Consider the following 26,891-nt stretch of genomic DNA (forward strand, 5'->3'; position numbering starts at 1 on the left):
TCACAACACATAAAATAACTTTTGAAAGCAGAAGGAAACCAGATCCTACCTTTCATCCTACATATCTTACAATAAAATCTCTGTTGTTTAGTTATATATTTTGTTTGGTATAAGGAGTTGACTTTGGCACAATTAGAGCTTTTAGAGATGGAAGAACTAGTCAACTCCAGTTAGGATGATCATGACTTATTAACTGCTTCAAATAACAAATACAACAGAAGAATTTTCATTCAAACTTGAATGGATTTCCCAACAGACGGTTTGACTAATGCTGCAGTCTCGCTCCAGATTTTGCCTCCTTCCGGTGCACCGTGTGCCACCGACACTAGTGCCATTTGATTGATGACTTTGAAAAAAATTATTTAACTTCTAGCAGAACTATGATTGAATTGCATTTTTACAAGATAATTTGATGCGGTCTGTCACTTTCACTTGTAAGAAACAGGCAGCATTAAAATCACGTGGTTATTAGCATAATATTATTGATATAACAACAATAGATAATAGTTCATATGAAAAGGAAATTTGAACATTTTGAGGCTTGAAAATTAGAATAACTCATTAAACAGCAATGAAAATTAAACTTTTTTTAATCACTGATTGTGCTGTATTGGGATAAGAGATAACTGTCCTGAAGCAAATAGCTTCTGAAATTCTTTCTCTGGCTCCATTTTTGTCCAGACTTTAGAGTTCTAAAAATTGCAAAGCCTTCCCTAAGCTGGGGAAACATTTAGGAAAATTCTATGTGGCTGCTCCCTACTATTTCAGTGGACAGCGAGCACATCATAAAAATTGTAAAATTATTCCATTTTCTTATTGAACCCCATTTAACAAGTCACATATCCTACAGAAATTGTCATGAAAACCAGGAAGACACTCATCTTTTCCCGTTTAAATCTTTAGAAACATAGAAAGCAAAACATTTATTGAACAGCCATTGGAGATTAAGCAATTGAATTTGCATGCGTAGAGTTTGGCAACTGTGGATAGTCTGCAGGAGATGGCATTAAGCATTCATCCCCATTGAAGTAGAGTCTCCGGGGAAATGCCCAACCATGCTTAAATGTGAATGTTTTTATATCCTTTCCAAGAATCAAGTCTGAATGAACTTCCCCATCTGCTCCAGCTTCCATTAGCACATTATTATAGGATTTGATACCGTAAAACAAGCCAGTGTCAACTGCATTTTCAAAATGTCAAACACTTAGTCTCACATTCAACATCAGAAAATATTGCTGCATTAATGTAATAATCTGTCGTATGCATGACTTACTTGTTGACTTGTATGGGAGCCGAACTGGCTTGTAGACAAAGCTGAATACTTTAGTGACGTTGTTGAGATTCGGATGTTGAACGGCAAGTGTCCACTGTGTGTAATTGAATCGGTAGTTGAAATTGGTGATCGAAATCTGCACACGCCAGTACTCCTTGGAGTTGTTCTTCACATGCCAATGCACCTTAATGGGGCACATATGTTTTGTGCACTGCAGCAATGGTGCATTACCGGTTGATTTTTTCTTTCCCACAGCACTCCTGCATTATCCCTCGATTATAAATAGCGAAAAGAAACTGAAGTATAAGCACTTCAGGTAGATTCATAATCCGAAAATGGACTCACTTGACACAACTTTTATTCTTCTGGCAGCCACAGGAACAGGTTGGACAAGGGGTGACCTTAGAATTGTAATAAGATGAGATTGAGACGCAACAGGTTGGCTTATGAGGAGTCAGGGACTTTGTATTAGTACATGTCGCAGTCCATGTCACTACAAACAACACATTTAAGGGGTAAAAAGATAACTAAACTGATACATAAAACGGGAACTTATAATTAAACTATAACAAGAACTGAACTTACTCATTGCTCGAAATATTCGACGCCTATCAGCTGAGAGAAAAGTTGTGGGTTGCACAATTTTTGCAGGGCCGCATATGTAGTCTTTTCCAGGAGCAAGAAGAGTGAAATTCTTTGGCAGTCTCACTGTTCTATTTGTAGTACCAGCACTTCCAACACTTAGCTGAAAGGAAGAAACTGCAGCAGAAGGGTCTTGTCCCCATGATGCCACAATGCCGCCTTTGCAGCAATCGGCTATTTGTTGGTTGTAAGGGACTCCAGGATACAAATCAACTACTTCAGGATTTCTCTTACAACTATGAGGGATGTTTCCTTTGAACTTGGAACAGTCTCCTTGTTCAGTAGTCTGTGCCCCAACCATTGCCCAAATCACTTCTTTCTTAGCCCATGTCCATCCTAATTTCCAGCCAGGGCTCGTGATCGGCCGATACATTTGGAAGTTGGTCATATCTACCACTGCCTGAACATAATGGTGATATTTTTACTTCCACAATAAGAGTTATGTCAAATCCAAAGTGACTTCTTTCAAAAAATTAGAAAGAACACAGAAGTTATCAAATTGAAATGATACTTACCACATAACCATCTGGAGTCCAAGACATTACATCCCATTTGATGGTTATGTTCCCAGTTGGATCCAGAGGGTCGTATGCCACTAAATTACAGTAGAGGAAAAACAGGAAATTGAAAATGGTAAGTAAATATGCATAAACAGGATCAATCTTTCAACAAGAAGTTTCATGAATTATAACTTACCCGCATGAGAACATATCAGAACAACAACAAAAGCTGACACAATGGTGTGCGAACATCTGTTGAAAACCATGCTTCAAGTTCACAACTAATTACCAGGACCTTTCTGCAAGAAATGAATACATCATTCAAGAGTACTGAAAGTCTTACTAAATTCCCAGTGACTTAAAATTTAATCTAAAACAATTCAGAACCAATGCTAAAGCTAAGAATCCAGATATTGCTACCAAAAAAAAAAAAAAAAAAAAAAAAACCAAAATATATAAATGTACAAACATATAAATAACAGGCCACAAAGAAAATTAAAACAACTGGATGTTACTACTAGCTACTACTTACCAAAGTCCAAACTATTATTCAGAGGCTGCTTCAAGAATGAAGGAGAATGAAACTCTTTCCGCAATGCTGCTCAGAGATTTGGATGCTTTGTTAAAGTCTCCAATTCTTAGAAGAGTACTTTGACTTAGAATTATTTAATAGCCATCGCCTTTTTCTTTTGTTCAGTACTCATGTTTGAACTACCAGGTTTTGGGCCAACTCTTTGCTCCATTCTTTTAGATAAGATCAGGGTTTTTTCGAGGAAATATCAGGTGTTATGAAAGGGTTGAAATATCAATCCATAATTCCATATACAACCCAGTCAACCCAAGTTTTGGCTCCTCTTGATAATTAGGAAAAGTGGGTTAGACTATAATTAATATTGATTTTCTTTTTGTTGTCATATCTGTAAGTTCACGTTTGACATTATAAATTCTATGTTTGACATTTGAAATCAAAAGTGTCTTGTTACAAATTTAATGTTATTTTGACATCAATCTTGAGATCCGAAATTTTAGTCGCTTCCATGGAACCTGAACCATTTCATGCATGTGGTTTAGGAGATTATAGTCTACGAAGAGATTATAAAAGCCTTGGAAAACTGCAACCTACAACATAAGCAATTAAAATAGTAACTAAGCCTGATTCTTTCTTCTATATATTTTATTTTTATGGAAGGGGTGAAGGTTTCAATTAGTCAACTCCACTGAGGATGATCATGCCACCATTTTTTTTGAGTTAATCTCCGCAGAAAGAGGGAAATTTTTTGAAAATAAAGTACAAAGAGAACACCTAATCAGACTACTGTCCCAAACACAGAAGAATTTTCAACCTGCATATATCAATGAATCTGAAGGGTATGTTTTATTCTAAGTTTTTTCAATCTATATACAGTTCCAGTTTCAGAATTTGTTACAAGTTTATGTGTAACCAGTTCATCAATCCTGGATTGAACACTCCCATCCCTGAAAAATGCTATTCGCTTTCCCATTCCAATCTCTGATAGAACTTTACCAAGCTGCTAGCACTATCATAAGCAGAAAAGCGGCCACTGTTGAAGATGCAATTGGGCTGACATGGGCAGAGCTGGGCAGGAATGGATAAGAATCAGGTGGAGGCATCATGCATTCATCACCGTCAAAATAAACTTTCAAAGGAAAAGGCCATCCTTTCTCCAATGTGAATGTACTTCTGTCCTTTTGAAGAATCATTTCTGATTGAACATTACCCTTTGGCCCAGCTTCCCTTAACAAGTCATTATAATACTCTATTCCATGAAACATGCCAGTGTCATCTGCATAGATTGAACATTAGTTTAGTTAAGACTCCTGGAACTTGAGATACTAGGATTGTATTAAGAGCCTTGAGTGGACTTACTCTTGGATTGGTATAGGTTGAGTGGCTCATAAATGAAGCGATAAACGTTGGTGATATTACTGAGATTTGGATGTTGAACAACAAGAGTCCAGTGTGTGTAATTCATCTGGTAGTTGAAATTGGTTATGGTAATCTTCACACGCCAATGCTCTTTGTAGTTGGCCTTCACATGCCAATGCACCCGGATGGGGCACATGTGTTGAGTGCACTGTATGAGAGGCAAATTGTAGTCAATTGGATTGTCTAGTCTTGCCATACTTGAAATTTTAGGAACATTTCTGCATTTATACCCAATTTCATAGATCAATTATAATTATCAATTTGGATATGGCCTAATTTGTCTGAATTTAAAAACTGTTCCGCAAACATTATGAAATATCTTACACTACAAGTTATCTGCAACCAAGTTTAGAGTAACATGATTGCACATTACTTGTAGTCTAAGATTTCATCTGAAACTCAAATAGACCACTTACATTACACAATTATTTTCACTCTGGCAACCGCAGGCGCAAGATGGACAGGGAGTGATCTTAGGATTGTAAAAAGAGGACAAGGAAACACAACATTTTGGGTTCTTAGACGCTAATGTCTGCGAGTAAGTGCAGGTCACAGTCCACGTCACTGTGAAACCAAAAATAAGGAGTTAAAGATTATAGGATCTTATAAAGGAAATTCAAAAACCGGAACATGGATACAATTCAAATCAATTAAATTGATCATGTATGACTCACTCATTGCATATGTTTTCCTCCTACTACCAGATGAGAAGAATGTAGACTGTGGCACAAGGGTCGCGGCACTGCATGTGTAGCCTGGTCCTGGACCAAGCAAATAAAAATTCTTGGGCAGTCTCACTGTTTGATTTGAGTTACCAGAACGTCCAACACTGAGCTGAAAGGAGGAAACAGAAGATTCAGGATCTTTTCCCCAAGAGGCTAGTTCGCCATCTTTGCAACAATGGGTAAATCTTTTGGTGTTAGGGACTTCAGAAGACAAATCAACAATTGCAGGAGTCCTCCTACAACAGTGGGGAATGTTTCCTTTGAACTTGGAACAGTCTCCTTGATCAGTGGCTTCAGCTCCCACCATTGACCAAATAACTTCATTCCTAGCCCATGTCCATCCTAAGGTCCAGCCAGGACTCATGATTGGTCGATACATTTGGTAGTTGGTCATCGTTACCACTGCCTGAAAATCGTCATTGTAACCATCTCATTATATGTTTATTTTATGCATGAATGCAAACTGATAAATGATGTTGCCAAAGCACAAGCTATAGATGCAAACTGTGATACACTAAAAATTTCAAATTATTCAGGTTCCAGTATCAGAAGGGAACATCAGCTCAACAAACCTCAGTGATCACTGCTCAATCATTCACATTACAAGGTCTAAACTTAAGTGTTTAAGGCAAGCCTTTTGCATACTATTTCTTTAAGTCGCAGTAGTAATGAATAATGCTTGGAAACATTGCTGCGGGTGCTACTAGTGGAAAATTAAACAGATTAAGATGAAGCTCACCACATAGCCATCAGGGGTCCAGGACATGATATCCCATTTGATACTAATGCTCCCATATGGATCCATTGTGTCATGCGCTGCTACAAATGTTAATAGAGGAGAAATAACACAAGAAAACACCAGAACTAAGCATTCAAATCTTTTGAATTCCATGCTTCAAATTCACAAACGTCAGCGCCTTTCTGCATATAATCATTCAAATCATAAGTTCACTATTTATATATGAACTGAGATCCGATCCAAAATCATTACTTAAGAGTAGCTAGGCTGACTTTATACTTTTGTTGGTTACTTAAAATGAGAATTCTCTAGTCATTTTCTCAACATCCGGGGATAATGTCACTTGATGATTTTCTCACTAGCAAATCGAAGAAGGAAGCATGATGTAACCTATATTTAAGGAATGACTTCTGTTTATGTAACTCCCAATAGTAGGGCACTTGACTGTAGCAGCTGTGAAAAGGCAATCTGAACAATGGTCAGTTCCTAACCAATCAGAATAAACATCGAGTTTTCAGCATCATTATCATATGTTATAAATAGGGATTAACAACCTTCAATGCCATGAAACTAAGGCTTTGGATCATGGTTTACATTACAGGATCCATGGTTTGACCTTTTTGTTGCTGCAACCACTCATTGTCATGCTACCTTCCAACATTTAGTGTCAAACTATTAGATTATAGTACTCTTCTTCTTTGGAATCTGTTTCCCTTAATGGCATCTCGTTGCTGGTTGTTAATTTTTGTCTATTTTGGCCCTTAGCTCTTTATTCTTTTTTACCAATGTTAATCATGCTTTCCATGTGTCAAAACCTTCTTAATTTGCATTATTTTATTATTCATAAATTGGAAGTCAATATCAGTTATTATGAATTAAGTAACTTTCTAATGACGATTAGCAAAATTGTATGTCATCTCCTTTTATATATGCTTTTAACATAATATTGCTCCAAATGCCTGCAACTAAAACAATCTAGAGCATAATACAAAATCAAATAAGTAAATAATAACAAATATCAAACTAATAAAGAGAAAGAAAACACGCACAATTAACTTTGTTTAACCCAATTAACAAGCTACATCAGTTCCAGGGCGGAAAAAAAATTAGTAATTTATAGGCCTACAAAAAATTGATATTAATATATATACTCAAGTCTACTCTCAGATTTTTTGAAAATGAGAACTATTGTGTGTGTGTATATATATATAGACTTACAAAAAACTTACAATTAATATATATATTTCAAGTCCACATCATATTAAAAGTTTAAAACTCTCTCCACTCTTCTTCTCCACAGCTCCACCTGCTTTTTATGATTTTATCTCCATAATTTTTTACTCTCTCATTCTCTCTTTCTCTTTCTCATGCTATTCGCTCTTAAAACTTTTGAAGACTAAAATTGTTGAAGCTTTCACTATTCAAGGTGTTATAATTAGTTCCATTTTAATTTAGTTTATTTTAGGGTTGAATCATTTTTTTTTTTTTTTTGAGGTTTTTTATTCTAATTTGAGGGAAAAAGACATGAATCTTGTGACTTTATTTTGTGTTTTGTGTCTAAGAATGTTTCTGCTTTCCCAAATTAAAACATTGATTATATTTTAAAGGAGGTTATTTTTCACCCTTCACCTATCAATTTCCTACCTTTCAAATATCATCGTTTAGTTACTTAAAATTATTAAAGAAATTTGAGTTACTATCAAGAAAATTCCCCCTTTTTTTCATTAATTCATATTAAAAGTCAACGCAACGTTGACTTGATTTAAGTTTTGATTGACTTTGACTTAGGCTAGGTCTGATCAAAGTCATGAAAATTTATATTATAATCTTTGGAAGCCAAAAATAAAAAATTAAATTAAAAGAAGGTTTTGCTCAAAGTTTACTCAACACATTTACTCAAAATTTTGTTTCTCATGGATTTATTCAAATAGAAAAATATTGTATTATTGTATTCTTTTCTTTCAAGTTCTTGATATTGTATTATTTTCTTTGTTTAAGGTTTAGTGATTTTCTAAAGTTTTCACTAGTTGTTTGCAAACAATGACAGAGCCGCGGAGGCCCCCCCTCAACAAAAATCCTGGGTCCGTCACTGTGTCAATTGAGTCAATATTATTAGAATACTATCTTATTTCTCTCGTTACAATGAATGTATTTGTTTATAATTTGTTATTACACTCATAGAAGAGAATAACAAGTTTATATACTAGATTTAAGTAGAAAAACCTAATATTGCTAGGATATCTTTTTCTTAAGCCCAATCCCAATTAATAATTTAATTACTTAAAGAAATCCTAAAGCAAGACCCCGGATGCATGTGTCTCACCCCTTTTTGTTAAAATGGTCGACAACTCTAACAGTAACGACATATATATTATATACAAAATATCAAATCATGAATTGGGTTGTTTCACCTTCCTGACAGTTAAGTAACAAGAAAACAATTAATCATCATCATGAAAAGAACCTGTAAATTAAAGAATGCCTCAGTGACATTGATTAATATGAAGTTGATATATATGAACCTGGTCTACTTTTGAGTGATGTGTAATTCTCCACTACTTCTGCAAATTAAGCATTTAAATACATGGCACATCCTGAGCTGAAAAGTCATCTGAAAAGGTTAAAACTTCCCTTTTCAAAAGCTAGCTTGAGCAAGTCTTTGTGAATTTTTTTTTTTTTTTTTTTTTTAAGGTATCCAGCCTATATTTGAACTTGTCTAATCTTTAGGGTCATAAAATATCTTACAAATCTAATAGACCAAGGTAATTACACAAATATGGTAGGTACCTCTTCTGTGGCTCGAGCACAAGATCTCTTGGGGATAGCCAATCCCAATGACTAAAGGGTTTGTCATCCAACCACAAGGAGAGAGATGGTCTTTGTGAATTGCAAGAAGTCATTTCCCATTACACAATTTCATTTGGAGTTGAGACTGGTAAAAGTAATGTTTTATAATTAGCAACAAATTTTTTTTTTTTTTTTTTTTTTTTATGTTTATAATCCAGAAATCTCTCAACTTGCTTTGTAAGCCTGAGTTCGAAACTAAAACTCTCACCAAACCCTGCAATCTTTGAGAAACGAAAAATAATGACCTTTTCTCATGAAAAATTAAAAACAAATTTTGGTCAACAATTCAAGACATTTACTAGTTTACCTTCTCGACACTTTTCTTTGTTTAATACATATATTGTTAGATGAAGAAGATTAATTAGCAAATGACTTAACTGTTTCCTCAAACACAAACTTGGCCATGTTGCTCCGATACAAATATATATGACATTAATATTGGAATTTGGAACTTAGGAGGAGTTTGTCATCGACTTTTGACGGTCAGTTCTCCGAATCATGGATGACTAGTCATCCAATATACATATTGTTATGCATTATACATACTGTTATGCCTAAAAAAATCAAGGCTGATGTAAGCTTATATAAGCAAGCACCAATCAGAGTTCATAAAGGTTTTGTGTCATACAAGATCTGTCACGTCGCCCATATACAGAGATGATATGGCTGCCACTAACCCAGTAGAATCAGGTTTTGTCTACAAGTGAATGGGAACCTCACACCTGTCCAAACCCTATATAATTTGGGAATATTTTCTAGGTTATCAGCCAATGGGAGGTAAGAAAAAACTTGCACAGCACCTATCCACTTGCAGACTTGTAATCATCATTTTGGATTCAATACTATGAATAGAGGACCCTCCCTCACAAATTTGAGATCTCTGATTTTCATAACAATCAATGGCAAAGACAACCTATGGAAAAGAGATTGACTTAATATTCTCTCTGAATATATAGTCCTTATACCTCTGTTCGCTGTTCGCTATAGTGACCTCTTGTAATACACTTATATAAAAGAAAATGGATGTAAGAATCGCTTTAAGCATCCGAACTACAATAAAATTCTCGTTGTCTTATTTATTATTAAGTCTTTGCTCTTTATTATAACCTTATCCTAACTTTCACAATCATATCACGTATAATTTCTAAGATCTGCTTAAAACTTTGCACGTACGTGGTCGTTGGTGTCTAAATCATACACACACATATATATATATATATACTTTCCAATCATTCAAACTAATATATCAACAAAAAACCACCACATATATCAGCTTCAATTCCATATGTGCTAACAAAAAGTCTTGGATTTTCACAACCTACAAAAACCATTGAAACAAAAATCATCTTCAATTCCCATGTGCATTATCACTCTCGTTCTCAACCCATTAAAGCCAAACATTGCATAACTAAAGTGATTAATTTCATCAAAAATAGTTCACGGCTAATAATCCAATGAATAAACATAATAACTCAGATTAACTAATTAATTAATTAACTTATAGTCAAACGTTACCAACCAATGAGTGAAGAACTCAACGACGACATAAGTAGCCGGTCCTCATCAAAGTTCGTAATGTTCAAGTCTACTGCAAATTGTATATTTGAAGAGAGTAAACTTGTAAAGTTCTTAATGTTCAAAACATATACATATGCAGGGGCGGTGGATCCAGCTTAGTTTTGGCCCACCTTTAATTTTTTTTTTTAAAATACTAATATATATAATTTCTAGATTTTAACTCATTCGAATAAAAATATTAATAGATAAAAATATTAATATATAATTAAATTTTATTTTGACATACCCTAATAATTTTTTTTGGATCCGCTTCTCTATATATAGGATGCCTTCTTATTTGCAAAACTGGGAAGAATATGTCCTGCTGCAAATCGACGAAATCGTCATGATCCCAGATGCGGACGACTTGTCATCTGGCATCCCCAGTCAGAAACAAAGATTTTGTCCCACAAACCTCGTGGTGGTTTGGTTCAGCGTATGGTAAATTATTTATTTGCAGTGACGTCCCTTAGAAAATGAAATATCTCTGACATTCCGAAAATTTAGGATATATAAATGAAAATCTGGTAAAAGCATTAATTAAGACTACAAATTCAAGAATATTGCACATGATTATTTATGATCCTGCCTTCTTGTTAAATTCCCCGACGACATGCCCCCAGCACCCATAGTTTACTATAAAGACAATTTGGTACCCAAAATGTTTGAAAACATCAATTATCTACCTTCCGTCCAAATCTGTTAGTAAAGTTCGTTTAAAAAAAGGACAATATAGTAATTTTATATCCAACAAAAAAAATATAACATCCTACATTGGTCACGTGTCCATTTTCTCTCTTCAATATTAATTTTATAAAAAAATTTCTTCTCAATTTTAATTATTTTATTTTTATAATTAATTTTAATTAAAATTCTGTCTTCATCTCTCGCTAGAACCAGGAAAAACGATCAAAGCCCCCAAAAAACCTCACTCAAATCACCAAAAGATTCAATACAAAAAATCCCGAAGAACCACTCTCAAGCACTCAAAAGAACCAAAACACGTAAGACACATAAGATTTGGGGCAAAACCTCAAACAAGTCATGTGCCAAAACTTGGAAAATCAATCATCAATGCCAAAACCGATCAGAAATCCCCAAAAATCAAACAAAAACACAAAAACACAAAAAAATAAAAAAAACACTCCCAATTAATCTCCAACCATCAATTTCCCATCAGAAACTCCAAAAAACACCAATCAATCCCAATTCAACAAACAACAAAAACCCAAGGAATTCAATGGGCGGTGAAATGTGAGCAAACCACGACATGGGGGTTTTGGAGAGGGCACACCAAAAAGACGATTGGCGGGGAGAGGAAAGGTTTTCGGTGACGGGGCTTCTGGAAAATGGGTGGGGAAGTGCGACAGCTTTGCAAAAGACCCCCTTTTTTTGCCCTTTTATGATAGAGATGAAGAAGATGAAGACAGGAAAAGAGAGAGGAGAGAGGCTTTCGATTTGGCCAGGTTCTAGTCCATATTCTGGTGTCGGGTTCTTGCCTAGAAAGAGAAGGGAGAGAGTAAGAGAAAGAGACGGGGGAAAAGAAGAAGAAAGATAGAGATTTGGATGGATTTTTTTTAATATTTTATTAATGCAATTTTTTTTTTTTTAACTTTTTTATTTTTTTATGCACAAACCCTAAAACAGAAAAAGTCAAAATTACCTCACAAAAATGATAGAATGGCGTTAATACCATTTTAGTTAATAGATTTGGACGGAAATTAGGTATTTATCATTTCAAAACTTGTTAAGTACTAATTTGTCTTTAAAGCAAACTTTGAGTAGGTGTAAATCATTCCCCCCTACGAAATATTTTAAGAATATTAAAATAATAAATCACTTAATGTTAACAGATACCTCTGTTGCTGCAAATAAAAAAACATGTTATTCAAACTAAGCAGTAACAATAAGTTTAATTAATTTATAAAACTTCTGCAAACGCTCGAGAAAGAAAGAGAGAAAAGAATATGATGAACAGCATGAAGGGAAAAAGGGAGAAATCTCCAGAAACAATAGAAATGGGTGGCATGGGAACGATGATTAATATTGAGAAGAAGAAGATGAGGATCATCATTCCCATCCACCCATTTCCACTGGCCTCTGGAGGCCTAATCTCCCATTTCAACTCAGCCTAATTAATTACTCCATTCTATGAACATCCAAATAACCTTCAATCCTTTATATAGGCAAACCCTGGAGAATCCTGGTTTCTCAAAAACCGCTTTCTCTCTTTCAGGCTCATGGTTTCACTCATTCTTATTCTTTTTCCTTTACAGATATATCACTTTATTCTTGGATACCTTCAATCTCATTCACGTAATCTAAATCTTATTTAACAAAAACCTTTATGAGAAAAGATTTTTATTGATTTTGTTTATAAATGAGAGTTAATTAAGAGAGTAATTTTTGGTCTTCCTGTGGAAGATTTCCTTCATTCGTAATCCTGGAGAGTATTAATTACTAATTATTAGATATTACTATGGGCCGTTTGGTTAACGGTAATAGAAGATTAAGCTAGTAATTTATCTAAAAAATGGGATATTATTATGTTTGGTTTTTAGATAATCAAAGATTCCGATAATCTTTCAATATTAATAGTGTTTATTATAGGTTATATCAGAAGTAATCTGATTACCAAGTGAAAGAGTGTTATTTTAAGATTATCAGGGTAATCCAATTTTTATTCCCGTTTTACCCTTAGTTAATTAACATTTCAAACACAAATGCTCTTATATGTCTATGAAATAACAATTAGCCGAACTATGCAAAATTACTTTTAACCCCCCATACATTTGAGAATTTAGCTAAAACACCCCAGTCACAATAAAAGTTTAAAATTTAACAAAATGCCCCAGTCACAATAAAAGTTTAAAATTTAATAAAATACCCCCGCCACCCAAGACAATTGCCAACCATCGGCCACCACTGCTAGCAGTCGCCAAAACGGCCTATAATTGGCCAAATCTGGCCGGTTGTGTGTCGATCTAGCCGTTTTCGACTAGATCCATGGTGGAAGATGGCCATATCAATGGCTGGAAATAAAAGGCTAGATCGACACACGACCGACCGGTCGTGCACCATTCCAGTGACTACCAACGGCGGCCGGTGATGGCCGACGACCGGCAATCGTCTTGGGTTACTAGGGGTTTTTTGTTAAATTTTAAAGTTTTATTGTTGGCTGGGTTGTTTTAGCTAAATTCTTAAATGTTAAGGGATTAAAAGAATAATCTAAATAATAATAAATTTTTTTTTTAAAAAAGGCAATTCATTAAAAAAGTCCCCCAGAATTCTTTTATTTCACTCAACTAAACATATTAATTATTTATATCTACCACTCTAACCAAACATGTATTATAAAACATTTTTTTTAATCTTCAAGGTAATTTATCTCACTGATAATCCTATCTCTTTAATAATATAACATTCCTTAAATCAAATGATAATTGTCTAATCATAATTTGCATTGCTACTTGCCTTACCATTAATGTTATTGTTGAGTATAATAACAATATATGATACTTAAACTAAATATTCTGTCACCGGTTTACAATCTAAAAATACTTTATTTAAAAAATTATAATAGAACAAGACCAATTTTTTTAATTTAATTTAAGGGCAAATGATTCAAATCTTTTAATATAAAATAAAAACAATGGAGAGAATAATTAATATAAATTTATTCTAATGAAGAAAAAAATTGAAAAGAGATGGAGCATCTTCAAAACCAGCTGGAAGGGGAGGCATCCGAATTTACTTTTTATCTTTTTAAAATGGATTAATTTGTATATGGAGAATATTATTCTTCAGTAGAACAATTGTAGAGAAAATAAAATATCAATTCAAGCAATGACTGATGTGTGCTAACTTAATTCTCCATATTTTAGTGATAAACCACTAACCAATTTAATTTTGGAAATTATTATATTCAATAACTCATTTTTGGGAGTTGAAAGTTTCTTAGAAAATATTCTTATTTCAAAATTTAAGCTGATAAAAGTTGCATCAATTTATAGCCACTTTGACTTTACTGATAAAAATCTATAATCATTTTAAGATTTTAGATAAGAAAATGTAATTTGGTATGTATATCAAATACCGGAATTTTGAAATATGACTAATTTCTAAAAGATTTGTAGAGATCAACTATTTGTCAATCACACTAATAGCGTTGGGTGCGTTTGGTTCACTATTTTGGATAGAGCTAGGATATCTTTTTCTTAAGCCCAATCCAATTAATATTTTACTTAAAGAAATCCTAAAGCAAGACCCCGGATGCTGTGTCCTCACCCCTTTTTGGTTAAAATGGTCGAACAACTCTAACAGTAACGACAATATATTATATACAAAATCAAATCATGAATTGGGTTGTTCACCTTCCTGACAGTTAGTAACAAAAACAATTAATCATCATCATGAAAAGAACCTGTAAATTAAAGATGCCTCAGACATTGATTATATGATTGATATATATGAACCTGGTCTACTTTTGAGTGATGTGTAATTCTCCACTACTTCTGCAAATTAAGCATTTAAATACATGGCACATCCTGACGAAAAGTCATCTGAAGGTTAAAACTTCCCTTTTCAAAAGCTAGCTTGCGTCTTTGTGATTTTTTTTTTTTTTTTTTTTTTTTAGGTCCAGCCTATATTGAACTGTCTAATCTTTAGGTCATAAAATATCTTAAGTCTAATAGACAAGGTAATTACAAATATGGTAGTAAGACTCTTCTGTGCTCGAACAAGATCTCTTGGGGATAGCAATCCCAATGACTAAAGTTGTCATCCACCACAAGGAAGAGATGTCTTTGTGAATTGCAAGAAGTCATTCCCATTACACAATTTCATTTGGAGTGAGACTGTAAAAGTATGTTTTAATAATTAGCAACAATTTTTTTTTTTTTTTTTTTTTTTTTTTATGTTATAATCCAAATCCTCTAACTCTTTGTAATGAAAACTAAAACTCTCACCAAACCCTGCAATCTTTGAGAAACGAAAATAATGACCTTTTCTCATGAAAAATTAAAAACAAATTTTGGTCAACAGTTCAAGACATTTACTAGTTTACCTTCTCGACACTTTTCTTTGTTTAATACATATATTGTTAGATGAAGAAGATTAATTAGCAAATGACTTAACTGTTTCCTCAAACAAAACTTGGCCATGTTGCTCCGATACAAATATATATGACATTAATATTGGAATTTGGAACTTAGGAGGATTTGTCATCGACTTTTAGCGGTCAGTTCTCCGAATCATGGATGACTAGTCATCCATATACATATTGTTATGCATTATACATGTTATGCCTAAAAAAACAGGCTGAGTAAGCTTATAAAAGCAAGCACCATCAGAGTTCATAAGGTTTTTGTCATACAAGATCTTCACGTCGCCCATATACAGAGATGATATGGCTGCCACTAACCCAGTAGAATCAGGTTTTTGTCTACAAGTGAATGGGAACCCACACCTGTCCAAACCCTATAAAATTTGGGAATATTTTCTAGGTTATACACAATGGGAGGTAAGAAAAACTTGCACAGCACCTATCCACTGCAGACTTGTATCATCATTTGGATTCATACATGAATAGAGGACCCCCCTCACAAATTTGAGATCTCTGTTTTCATAACAATCAATGGCAAAGACAACCTATGAAAAAGAGATTGACTTAATTTCTCTCTGAATATATAGTCCTTATACCTCTGTTCGCTGTTCGCATAGTGACCTCTTGTAATACACTATATAAAAAAAATGATGTTAGAATCGCTTTAAGCTCCGAACTACAATAAAATTCTCTTGTCTTATTTATTATTAAGTCTTTGCTCTTATTATAACCTTATCCTAACTTTCACATCATATCACGTATAATTTCTAAGATCTGTTAAAACTTTGCAGTACGTGGTCGTTGGTGTCTAAATCATACACACACATATATATATATATATACTTTCCATCATTCAAACTAATATATCAACAAAAACCACCACACACATATATCAGCTTCAATTCCATATGTGCTAACAAAAAGTCTTGGATTTTCACAACCTACAAAAACCATTGAAACAAAAATCATCTCAATTCCCATGTGCATTATCACTCTCGTTCTCAACCCTTAAAGCCAAACATTGCATACTAAAGTGATTAATTTCATCAAAAATAGTTCACGCTAATAATCCATGAATAACATAATAACTCAGATTAACTAATTAATTAATTAACTTATGTCAAACGTTACCAACCAATGAGTGAAGAACTCAACGACGACATAAGTACCGGTCCTCATCAAAGTTCGTAATGTTCAAGTCTACTGCAAATTGTATATTTGAAGAGAGTAAACTTGTAAAGTTCTTAATGTTCAAAACATATACATATGCAGGGGCGGTGGATCCCGTTTAGTTTTGGCCCACCTTTAATTTTTTTTTTTAAAATACTAATATATATAATTCTAGATTTTAACTCATTCGAATAAAATATTAATAGATAAAATATTAAAATAATTAAATTTTATTTTGACATACCCTATAATTTTTTGGATCCCTTCTCTTATATATGGATGCCTTCTATTTGCAAAACTGGGAAGAATATGTCCTGCTGCAAATCGACGAAATCGTCATGATCCCAGATGCGGACGACTTGTCATCTGGCATCCCCCAGTCAGAAACAAGATGTTTTGTCCCACAAACCTCGTGGTGGTTTGGTTCAGCGTATGGTAAATTATTTTTTGCAGTGACGTCCCTTAGAAAATGAAATATCCTGACATTCCGAAATTTAGGATATATAAATAAATCTGGTAAAGCATTAATTAGACTACAAATTCAAGAATATTGCAATAGATTATTTATGATCCTGCCTTCTTGTTAAATTCCCCGACATGCCCCCAGCACCCATAGTTTACTATAAAGACATTGGTACCCAAATGTTTGAAAACATCAATTATCTACCTTCCGTCCAAATCTGTTAGTAAAGTTCGTTTAAAAAAAGGACAATATAGTATTTTATATCCAACAAAAAAAATATAACATCCTACATGGGTCACGTGTCCATTTTCTCTCTTCAATATTAATTTATAAAAATTTCTTCTCAATTTTAATTATTTATTTTTATAATTAATTTAATTAAAATTCTGTCTTCATCTCTCGCTAGAACCGAGAAAACGATCAAGCCCCCAAAAACCTCACTCAAATCACCAAAAGATTCAATACAAAATCCCGAAGAACCACTCTCAAGCACTCAAAAGAACCAAAACACGTAAGACACAAAGATTTGGGGCAAAACCTCAAACAAGTCATGTGCCAAAACTTGGAAAATCAATCATCATGCCAAAACCGATCAGAAATCCCCAAAAATCAAACAAAACACCAAAACACAAAAAAATAAAAAAAACACTCCCAATTAATCTCCCCCATCAATTTCCCATCAGAAACTCCAAAAAACACCAATCATTCCCAATTCAACAAACAACAAAAACCCAAGGAATTCAATGGGCGGTGAAATGTGAGCAAACCACGACATGGGGGTTTTGGAGAGGGCACACAAAAAGACGATTGGCGGGGGAGGAAAGGTTTTCGGTGACGGGGCTTCTGGAAAATGGGTGGGGAAGTGCGACAGCTTGCAAAAACCCCCTTTTTTTGCCCTTTTATGATAGAGATGAAGAAGATGAAGACAGGAAAGAGAGAGGAGAGAGGCTTTCGATTTGGCCAGTTCTAGTCCATATTCTGGTGTCGGGTTCTTGCCTAGAAAGAGAAGGGAGAGAGTAAGAGAAAGAGACGGGGGAAAAGAAGAAGAAGATAGAGATTTGGATGGATTTTTTTTAATATTTATTAATGCAATTTTTTTTTTTTAACTTTTTTATTTTTTTATGCACAAACCCTAAACAGAAAAGTCAAAATTACCTCACAAAAATGATAGATGGCGTTAATACCATTTTAGTTAGCAAAGCACAAGCTATAGATGCAAACTGTGATACACTAAAAATTTCAAATTATTCAGGTTCCAGTATCAGAAGGGAACTTCAGCTCAACAAACCTCAGTGATCACTGCTCAATCATTCACATTACAAGGTCTAAACTTAAGTATTTAAGGCAAGCCTTTTGCATACTATTTCTTTAAGTCGCAGTAGTAATGAATAATGCTCAGAAACGTTGCTGCGGGTGCTACTAGTGGAAAATTAAACAGATTAAGATGAAGCTCACCACATAGCCATCAGGGGTCCAGGACATGATATCCCATTTGATACTAATGCTCCCATATGGATCCATTGTGCCATACGCTGCTACAAATGTTAATAGAGGAGAAATAACACAAGAAAACACCAGAACTAAGCATTCAAATCTTTTGAATTCCATGCTTCAAATTCACAAATGTCAGCGCCTTTCTGCATATAATCATTCAAATCATAAGTTCACTATTTATTAATGAACTGAGATCCGATCCAAAATCATTACTTAAGAGTAGCTAGGCTGACTTTATACTTTTGTTGGTTACTTAAAATGAGAATTCTCTAGTCATTTTCTCAACATCCGGGGATAATGTCACTTGATAATTTTCTCACTAGCAAATCGAAGAAGGAAGCATGATGTAACCTATATTTAAGGAATGACTTCTGTTTATGTAACTCCCAATAGTAGGGCACTTGACTGTAGCAGCTGTGAAAAGGCAATCTGAACAATGGTCAGTTCCTAACCAATCAGAATAAACATCGAGTTTTCAGCATCATTATCATATGTTATAAATAGGGATTAACAACCTTCAATGCCATGAAACTAAGGCTTTGGATAATGGTTTACATTACAGGATCCATGGTTTGACCTTTTTGTTGCTGCAACCACTCATTGTCATGCTACCTTCCAATATTTAGTGTCAAATTATTAGATTATAGTACTCTTCCTCTTTGGAATCTGTTTCCCTTAATGGCATCTCGTTGCTGGTTGTTAATTTTTGTCTATTTTGGCCCTTGGCTCTTTATTCTTTTTTACCAATGTTAATCATGCTTTCCATGTGTCAAAACCTTCTTAATTTGCATTCTTTTATTATTAATAAATTGGAAGTCAATATCGTTTATTATGAATTAAGTAACTTTCTAATGACGATTAGCAAAATTGCATGTCATCTCCTTTTATATATGCTTTTAACATAATATTGCTCCAAATGCCTGCAACTGAAACAATCTAGAGCATAATACGAAATCAAACAAGTAAACAATCACAAATATCAAACTAGTAAATAGAAAGAAAACACGTGCGATTAACTTTGTTTCACCCAACTAACATGCTACATCAGTTTAGGGATGGAAAAAAAATTACTAATATATAGGCCTACAAAAAATTGTTATTTATATATATACTCAAGTCTACTCTCAGATTTTTTGAAAATGAGAACTATATATCCAGACTCACAAAAAACTTGCTATTAATATATATATATTTCAAGTCCATATGATATTAAAAGTTTAAAACTTTTTCCACTCTTCTTCTCCACAGCTCCACTTGCTTTTTATGATTTTATTCCTATAATTTTTCACTCTCTCATTCTCTTTCTCATGTTATTCGCTTTTAAAACTTTTGAAGACTAAAATTATTGAAGCTTTCACTACTCAAGGTGTCATAATTAAATCCATTTCAATTTAGTTTATTTTACGGTTGATTCATGTTTTTTTTTTTTTTTTTTTTTAGGTTTTTTATTCTAATTTGAGGGAGAAAGATATAGATCTTGTGACTTTTTATTTTATTTTTTGTGTTTAAGAAAGTTTCTACTATCCCAAATTAAAACCTTAATTATATTTTAAAGAAGATTATTCTTCACCCTTCACCCACTAATTTTCTACCCTTCAAACATCATTGTTTAGTTACTTAAAATTATTAAAGAAATTTGAGTTACTACTAAGAAAATTCCCCCTTTTTTTTTCATTAATTCATATTAAAAGTCAATGCAATGTTGGCTTGATTTAAGTTTTAGTTGACTTTAACTTAGGTTAGGTCTGGCCAAAGTTATGAAAATTTATATTATAATATTTGGAAGCCAAAAATAAAAAATAAAATTAAAAGAAGGTTTAGCTCAAGATTTACTCAACACATTTACTCAAAATTTTACTTCTCATATATTTCTTCAAGTAGGAAAGTATTGTATTATTACATTTTTTTTTTCAGGTTTTTGATATTGTATTATTTTCTTTGCTTAAAGTTTAGCGATTTTCTAAAGTTTTCACTAGTTGTTTGCAAATAATGGCAGAGCCGCGAAGACCCCCCCAGCAAAAATCTTGGGTCCGCCATTGTGTCAGTCGAGTCAATATTATTATAATACTATCTCACTTATCTCGTTATAATGAATGTATTTACTTATAATTTACTATCACCCTCATACAAAAGAATAACAAGTTTATATATTAGGTTTAAAGAGAAAAACTTAATATTATAAGGATCCCTATTTCTTAAACCCAAGCCCAACTAATAATTTAACTACTTAAAAGAAATCCTAAAGCAAGACCCGGATGCTTCTGCCTCACCTTTTTTTGTTGAAGTGATGGACAACTTCAACACAACTTCAACAGTAACTGCATATATATTATATACAAAATATCAAATCATGAATTGGGTAGTTTCACCTTCCTGACAGTTAGGTAACAAGAAAACAATTAATCATCATCATGAAAAGAACCTGTAAATTAAAGAATGCCTCAACGACATTGATATATATATATATATNTTTTTATTCTAATTTGAGGGAAAAAGACATGGATCTTGTGAGTTTATTTTGTGTTTTGTGTCTAAGAATGAACTTGTTTCCCCAAATTAAAACCTTAACTATATTTTAAAAAACGTTATTCTTCATCTTTCACCCACCACTTTCTTACATTTCAAACGTCAATATCCTGAGACTCAAAATAAATAAAGAAATTTGAGTTACTATCTATGTTTATATCAAGAATTTTTTTTTTAATTAATTCATATTAAAAGTCAACACAATGTTGACTTGATTTAAGTTTTGGTTGACTTTAGCTTAGGTTAGGTCTGGTCAAAGTCATAAAAATTTATATTATAATCTTTGGAAGCCAAAAAAAAATTAAATAAATAAAAATAAAATTAAAAGAAAGTTTTGCTCAAGATTTACTTAACACATTTACTCAAATTTTTACTTCTCATGAATTTATTCAAATAGGAAAGTTGTTGGAATATGAACACTTTTTGGTAATTGATGAAGAAAAGGCAATCAAGAAAGAAAGGTAAGTAAGAAGAAAAGGCAAACAAGAAGGAATTTAAGTTTTAGGCAAATTTCTAGTTTAGGAATTTGTAATTGAAGAATATTTGTTTTCCTTTTCCTTTGAGTTTTAATAGGAAAGAAGAATTGGTTTAGAACTTTATTTAAGTTAAAATAGGAGAATGATTTAAATTAGAAGAGTTCAATTAGGAATAGGAATATGAATCCTAATAGAATAAGAATGTCTTATTTTACCTATAAATAAGGGAGTTAGAACCAATTCAAGGTAATGAGAGAGGAATAAGAGAAAGAGAGAATGTGAGGATACAAGGGGTTTTGATGTAAGGGTACTACGAGTATCGAGTAAATACCAAGTGGTATTAAACACCATAGGAATGGGATGTCCGCCTAAGTAAAGATACTAGGTTGATGGTGTGATATGTTGTTATTGTTGTTCCTTATTTTTATGTTGTACTCCTCCGATTTTCAACATAGTATCAGAAAAGATTCAGATTCTTAACAAAAGTATTGCGTTATTACAATTTTTTTTCTTAGGTTCTTGATATTGTATTATTTTCTTTACTTAAAGTTTCATGATTTTTTTCGTTTTTTTTTTTTAGTTTTTACTAATTGTTTAACAAACAATGACGGAGTCGCGAAAGCCCCCTCTCGGCACCGCCATGATCCATGTACAAACCAGTAACCCAAGTTTTGACTCCTCTGATAATTAGGAAAAGTGGGTTAAACTATAATTAATATTGATTTTCTTTTTGTTGTCATATCTGTAAGTTCACGTTTGATATTATAATTCTATGTTGACATTTGAAATCAAAAGTGTCTTGTTACAAATTTATGTTATTTTGACATCAATCTTGAGATCCGAAATTTTAGCCGCTTCCATGGAACCTGAACCATTTCATGCATGTGGTTTAGGAGATTATAGTCTATGAAGAGATTATAAAGCCTTGGAAGTACAACCTACAAACAAAGCAATTAAAATAGTAACTAAGCCTGATTTTTCTTCTGTATATTTTATTTTTATGGAAGGGGTGACGGTTTCAATTAGTCAACCCACTGAGGATGATCATGCCGCCATTTTTTTGAGTTAATCTCCGCGGAAAGAGGGAATTTTTTTGAAAATAAATACAAAGAGAACCACTAATCAGACTACTGTCCCAACACAGAAGAATTTTCAACCTGCATGGATCAATGGTCTGAAGTGTATGTTTTATTCTAAGTTTTTCATTATATACAGTTCCAATTTCAGATTTGGTACAAGTTATGTGAACCAGTTCATCAATCTGCATTGAAAACTCCCATCCCTGAATCACTATTAATTATATACATTGACAAAGCTAACACTTGACTTCAAAAGCCTTGAAAAATGCTATTGGCCTCTCCCTTCCAATCTCTGATAGAACTTTACCAAGCTGCTAGCACTATCATAAGCAGAAAAGGGCCACTGTTGAAGATGCAATTGGGCTGACATGGGCAGAGTTGGGCAGGAATGGATAGAATCAGGTGGAGGCATCATGTATCATCACCGTCAAAATAAACTTCAAAGGAAAAGGCCCTCCTTTCTCCAATGTGAATGTACTTCTGTCCTTTTGAAGAATCATTTCTGATTGAACATTACCCTTTGGCCCAGCTTCCCTTAACAAGTCATTATAATACTCTATTCCATGAAACATGCCAGTGTCATCTGCATAGATTGAACATTAGTTAGTTAAGACTCCTGGAACTTGAGATACTAGGATTGTATTAAGAGTGAGTGGGCTTACTCTTGGATTGGTATAGGTTGAGTGGCTCATAAATGAAGCGATAAACGTTGGTGATATTACTGAGATTTGGATTGAACAACAAGAGTCCAGTGTGTGTAATTCATCTGGTAGTTGAAATTGGTTTGGTAATCTTCACACGCCAATGCTCTGTAGTTGGCCTTCACATGCCAATGCACCCGGATGGGGCACATGTGTTGAGTGGCACTGTATGAGAGGCAAATTGTAGTCAATTGGATTGTTTAGTCTTGCCATACTGAAATTTTAGGATCATTTCTGCATTTTACCCAATTCATAGCTCAATTTAATTATCATTTGGATATGGCCTAATTTGTCTGAATTTAAAGACTGTTCCGCAACATTATGAAATATCTTAGACTACAGTTATCTGCAGTCAAGTTTAGAGTAACATGATTGCACATTATTGTAGTCTAAGATTTCATCTGAAACTCAAATAGACCACTTACATTACACATTATTTTCACTCGGCAACCGCAGGCGCAAGATGTACAGGGAGTGATCTTAGGATTGTAAAAAGATGACAAGGAAACACAACATTTTGGGTTTAGACGCTAATGTCTGCGAGTAAGTGCAGGTCACAGTCCATGTCACTGTAAAACCAAAATAAAGAGTTAAATTAGAAGATCTTTAAAGGAAATTCAGAGACGGAACATGATTACAATTCAAATCAATCAATTGATCATGTATGACTCACTCATTGCATATGTTTTCCTCCTACTACCAGATGAGAAGAATGTAGACTGTGGCACAAGGGTCGCGGCACTGCATGTGTAGCCTGGTCCTGACCAAGCAAATAAAAATTCTTGGGCAGTCTCAATGTTTGGTTTGAGTTACCAGAGCGGCCAACACTGAGTGATAGGAGGAAACAGAAGATTCAGGATCTTTCCCCAAGAGGCTAGTTCGCCATCTTTGCAACAATGGGTAAATCTTTTGGTGTTAGGGACTTCAGAAGACAAATCAACAATTGCAGGAGTCTCCTACAACAGTGGGGAATGTTTCCTTTGAACTTGGAACAGTCTCCTTGATCAGTGGCTTCAGCTCCACATTGACCAAATAACTTCATTCCTAGCCCATGTCCATCCTAAGGTCCAGCCAGGACTCATGATTGGTCGATACATTTGGTAGTTGGTCATCGTTACCACTGCCTGAAAATCGTCATTGTAACCATCTCATTATATGTTTTTTTTATGCATGAATGCAGAGTGAATGATGTTGCCAAAGCACAAGCTTATAGAGCAAACTGTGATACACTAAAAATTCAAATTATTCAGGTTCCAGTATCAGAAGGGAACTTCAGCTCAACAAACCTCAGTGATCACTGCTCAATCATTCACATTACAAGGTCAAACTTAAGTATTTAAGGCAAGCATTTTGCATACTATTTCTTTAAGTCGCAGTAGTAATGAATAATGCTCCGAAACGTTGCTGCGGGTGCTACTAGTGGAAAATTAAACAGATTAAGATGAAGCTCAACACATAGCATCAGGGGTCCAGGACGATATCCCATTTGATACTAATGCTCCCATATGGATCATTGTGCCATACGCTGCTACAAATGTTAATAGAGGAGAAATAACACAAGAAAACACCAGAACTAAGCATTCAAATCTTTTGAATTCCATGCTTCAAATTCACAAATGTCAGCGCCTTTCTGCATATAATCATTCAAATCATAAGTTCACTATTATTAATGAACTGAGATCCGATCCAAAATCATTATTAAGAGAGCTAGGCTGACTTTATACTTTGTTGGTTACTAATATGAGATTCTCTAGTCATTTTTCAACATCCGGGGATAATGTCACTTGATAATTTTCTCACTAGCAAATCGAAGAAGGAAGCTGATGTAACCATATTTAAGGAATGACTTCTGTGTATGTAACTCCCAAAGTAGGGCATGACTGTAGCAGCTATGAAAAGGCAATCTGAACAATGGTCAGTTCCTAAATAATCAGAATAAACATTAGTTTTCAGCATTATTATCATAGTTATAAATAGGGTTAACAACCTTCAATGCCATGAAACTAAGGCTTTGGATAATGGTTTACATTACAGGATCCATGGTTTGACCTTTTTGTTGCTGCAACCACTCATTGTCATGCTACCTTCCAATATTAGTGTCAAATTAAGATTATAGTACTCTTCCTCTTTGGAATCTGTTTCCCTTAATGGCATCTCGTTGCTGGTTGTTAATTTTGTTATTTGGCCCTTGGCTCTTTATTCTTTTTACCAATGTTAATCATGCTTTCCATGTGTCAAAACCTTCTTAATTTGCATTCTTTATTATTAATAAATTGGAAGTCAATATCGTTTATTATGAATTAAGTAACTTTCTAATGACGATTAGCAAAATTGATGTCATCTCCTTTATATATGCTTTAACATAATATTGCTCCAAATGCCTGCAACTGAAACAATCTAGAGCATAATACGAAATAAACAAGTAAACAATCACAAATATCAAACTAGTAAATAGAAAGAAAACACGTGCGATTAACTTTGTTTCACCCAACTAACATGCTACACAGTTTAGGGATGGAAAAAAAATTACTAATATATAGGCCTACAAAAAATTGTTATTTATATATAACTCAAGTCTACTCTCAGATTTTTTGAAAATGAGAACTATATATCCAGACTACAAAAAACTTGCTATTAATATATATATATTTCAAGTCCATATGATATTAAAAGTTTAAAACTTTTTCCACTCTTCTCTCCACAGCTCCACTTGCTTTTATGATTTTATTCCATAATTTTTTCACTCTATCTCTTCATGTTATTCGCTTTTAAAACTTTTGAAGACTAAAATTATTGAAGCTTTCACTACTCAAGGTGTCATAATTAATCCATTCATTTAGTTTATTTTACGGTGATTCATGTTTTTTTTTTTTTTTTTAGGTTTTTATTCTAATTTGAGGGAGAAAGATATAGATCTTGTGACTTTTATTTTATTTTTTGTGTTTAAGAAAGTTCTACTATCCCAAATTAAAACTTAATTATATTTTAAAGAAGATTATTCTTCACCCTTCACCCACTAATTTCTACCTTCAACACATTGTTTGTTACTTAAATATTAAGAAATTTGAGTATACATAAGAAAATTCCCCCTTTTTTTTCATAATTCATATTAAAAGTCAATGCAATGTTGGCTTGATTTAAGTTTTAGTTGACTTTAACTTAGGTTAGGTCTGGCAAAGTTATGAAAATTTATATATAATTTGGAGCCAAAAATAAAAAATAAAATTAAAAGAGGTAGCTCAAGTTTACTCAACACATTTACTCAAAATTTTACTCTCATATATTTCTTCAAGTAGGAAAGTATTGTATTATTACATTTTTTTTTTAGGTTTTTGATATTGTATTATTCTTTGCTTAAAGTTTAGCGATTTTCTAAAGTTTCACTAGTTGTTTGCAAATAATGGCAGAGCCGCGAAGACCCCCCAGCAAAATCTTGGGTCCGCCATTGTGTCAGTCGAGTCAATATTATTATAATACTTCTCACTATCTCGTTATAATGAAGTATTTACTTTAAATTTACTATCACCCCAACAAAAAGAATAACAAGTTTATATATTAGGTTAAAGAAAAAACTTAATATTATAAGGATCCCTATTTCTTAAACCCAAGCCCAACTAATAATTTAACTACTTAAAAGAAACTAAAGC

The 26,891-nt window shown here is 33.4% G+C and overlaps 2 protein-coding genes and 1 pseudogene across 2 annotated transcripts; all 3 read right to left on the reverse strand.

Annotated features, from left to right (window-relative positions):
• Positions 1-592: 592 nt before the first annotated feature.
• LOC116129481 (COBRA-like protein 4) lies at positions 593-3,224 on the reverse strand. Its single transcript, XM_031415223.1, has 7 exons — positions 2,948-3,224; positions 2,612-2,714; positions 2,431-2,510; positions 1,859-2,315; positions 1,619-1,766; positions 1,274-1,533; positions 593-1,180 (listed from the first exon to the last, which is right to left on the reverse strand). Exons 2-7 carry the CDS (start codon positions 2,679-2,681, stop codon positions 945-947), a joined length of 1,251 nt encoding a protein of 416 aa, XP_031271083.1. The 5' UTR covers positions 2,682-2,714; positions 2,948-3,224; the 3' UTR covers positions 593-944.
• A 712-nt stretch (positions 3,225-3,936) lies between these two features.
• LOC116129575 (COBRA-like protein 4) lies at positions 3,937-9,965 on the reverse strand. Its single transcript, XM_031415293.1, has 7 exons — positions 9,933-9,965; positions 8,858-8,888; positions 5,828-5,907; positions 5,038-5,494; positions 4,780-4,927; positions 4,304-4,581; positions 3,937-4,220 (listed from the first exon to the last, which is right to left on the reverse strand). The coding sequence occupies exons 1-7, from the start codon at positions 9,957-9,959 to the stop codon at positions 3,937-3,939; spliced, it is 1,305 nt and encodes a 434-aa protein (XP_031271153.1). The 5' UTR covers positions 9,960-9,965.
• Positions 9,966-22,811: 12,846 nt separating this feature from the next.
• Positions 22,812-25,398, reverse strand: LOC116129496 (annotated as a pseudogene).
• Between the last annotated feature and the right edge of the window lie 1,493 nt (positions 25,399-26,891).

Source organism: Pistacia vera, unplaced genomic scaffold, assembly GCF_008641045.1.
Source record: "Pistacia vera cultivar Batoury unplaced genomic scaffold, PisVer_v2 Contig212, whole genome shotgun sequence".
Taxonomy (NCBI): domain Eukaryota; kingdom Viridiplantae; phylum Streptophyta; class Magnoliopsida; order Sapindales; family Anacardiaceae; genus Pistacia; species Pistacia vera.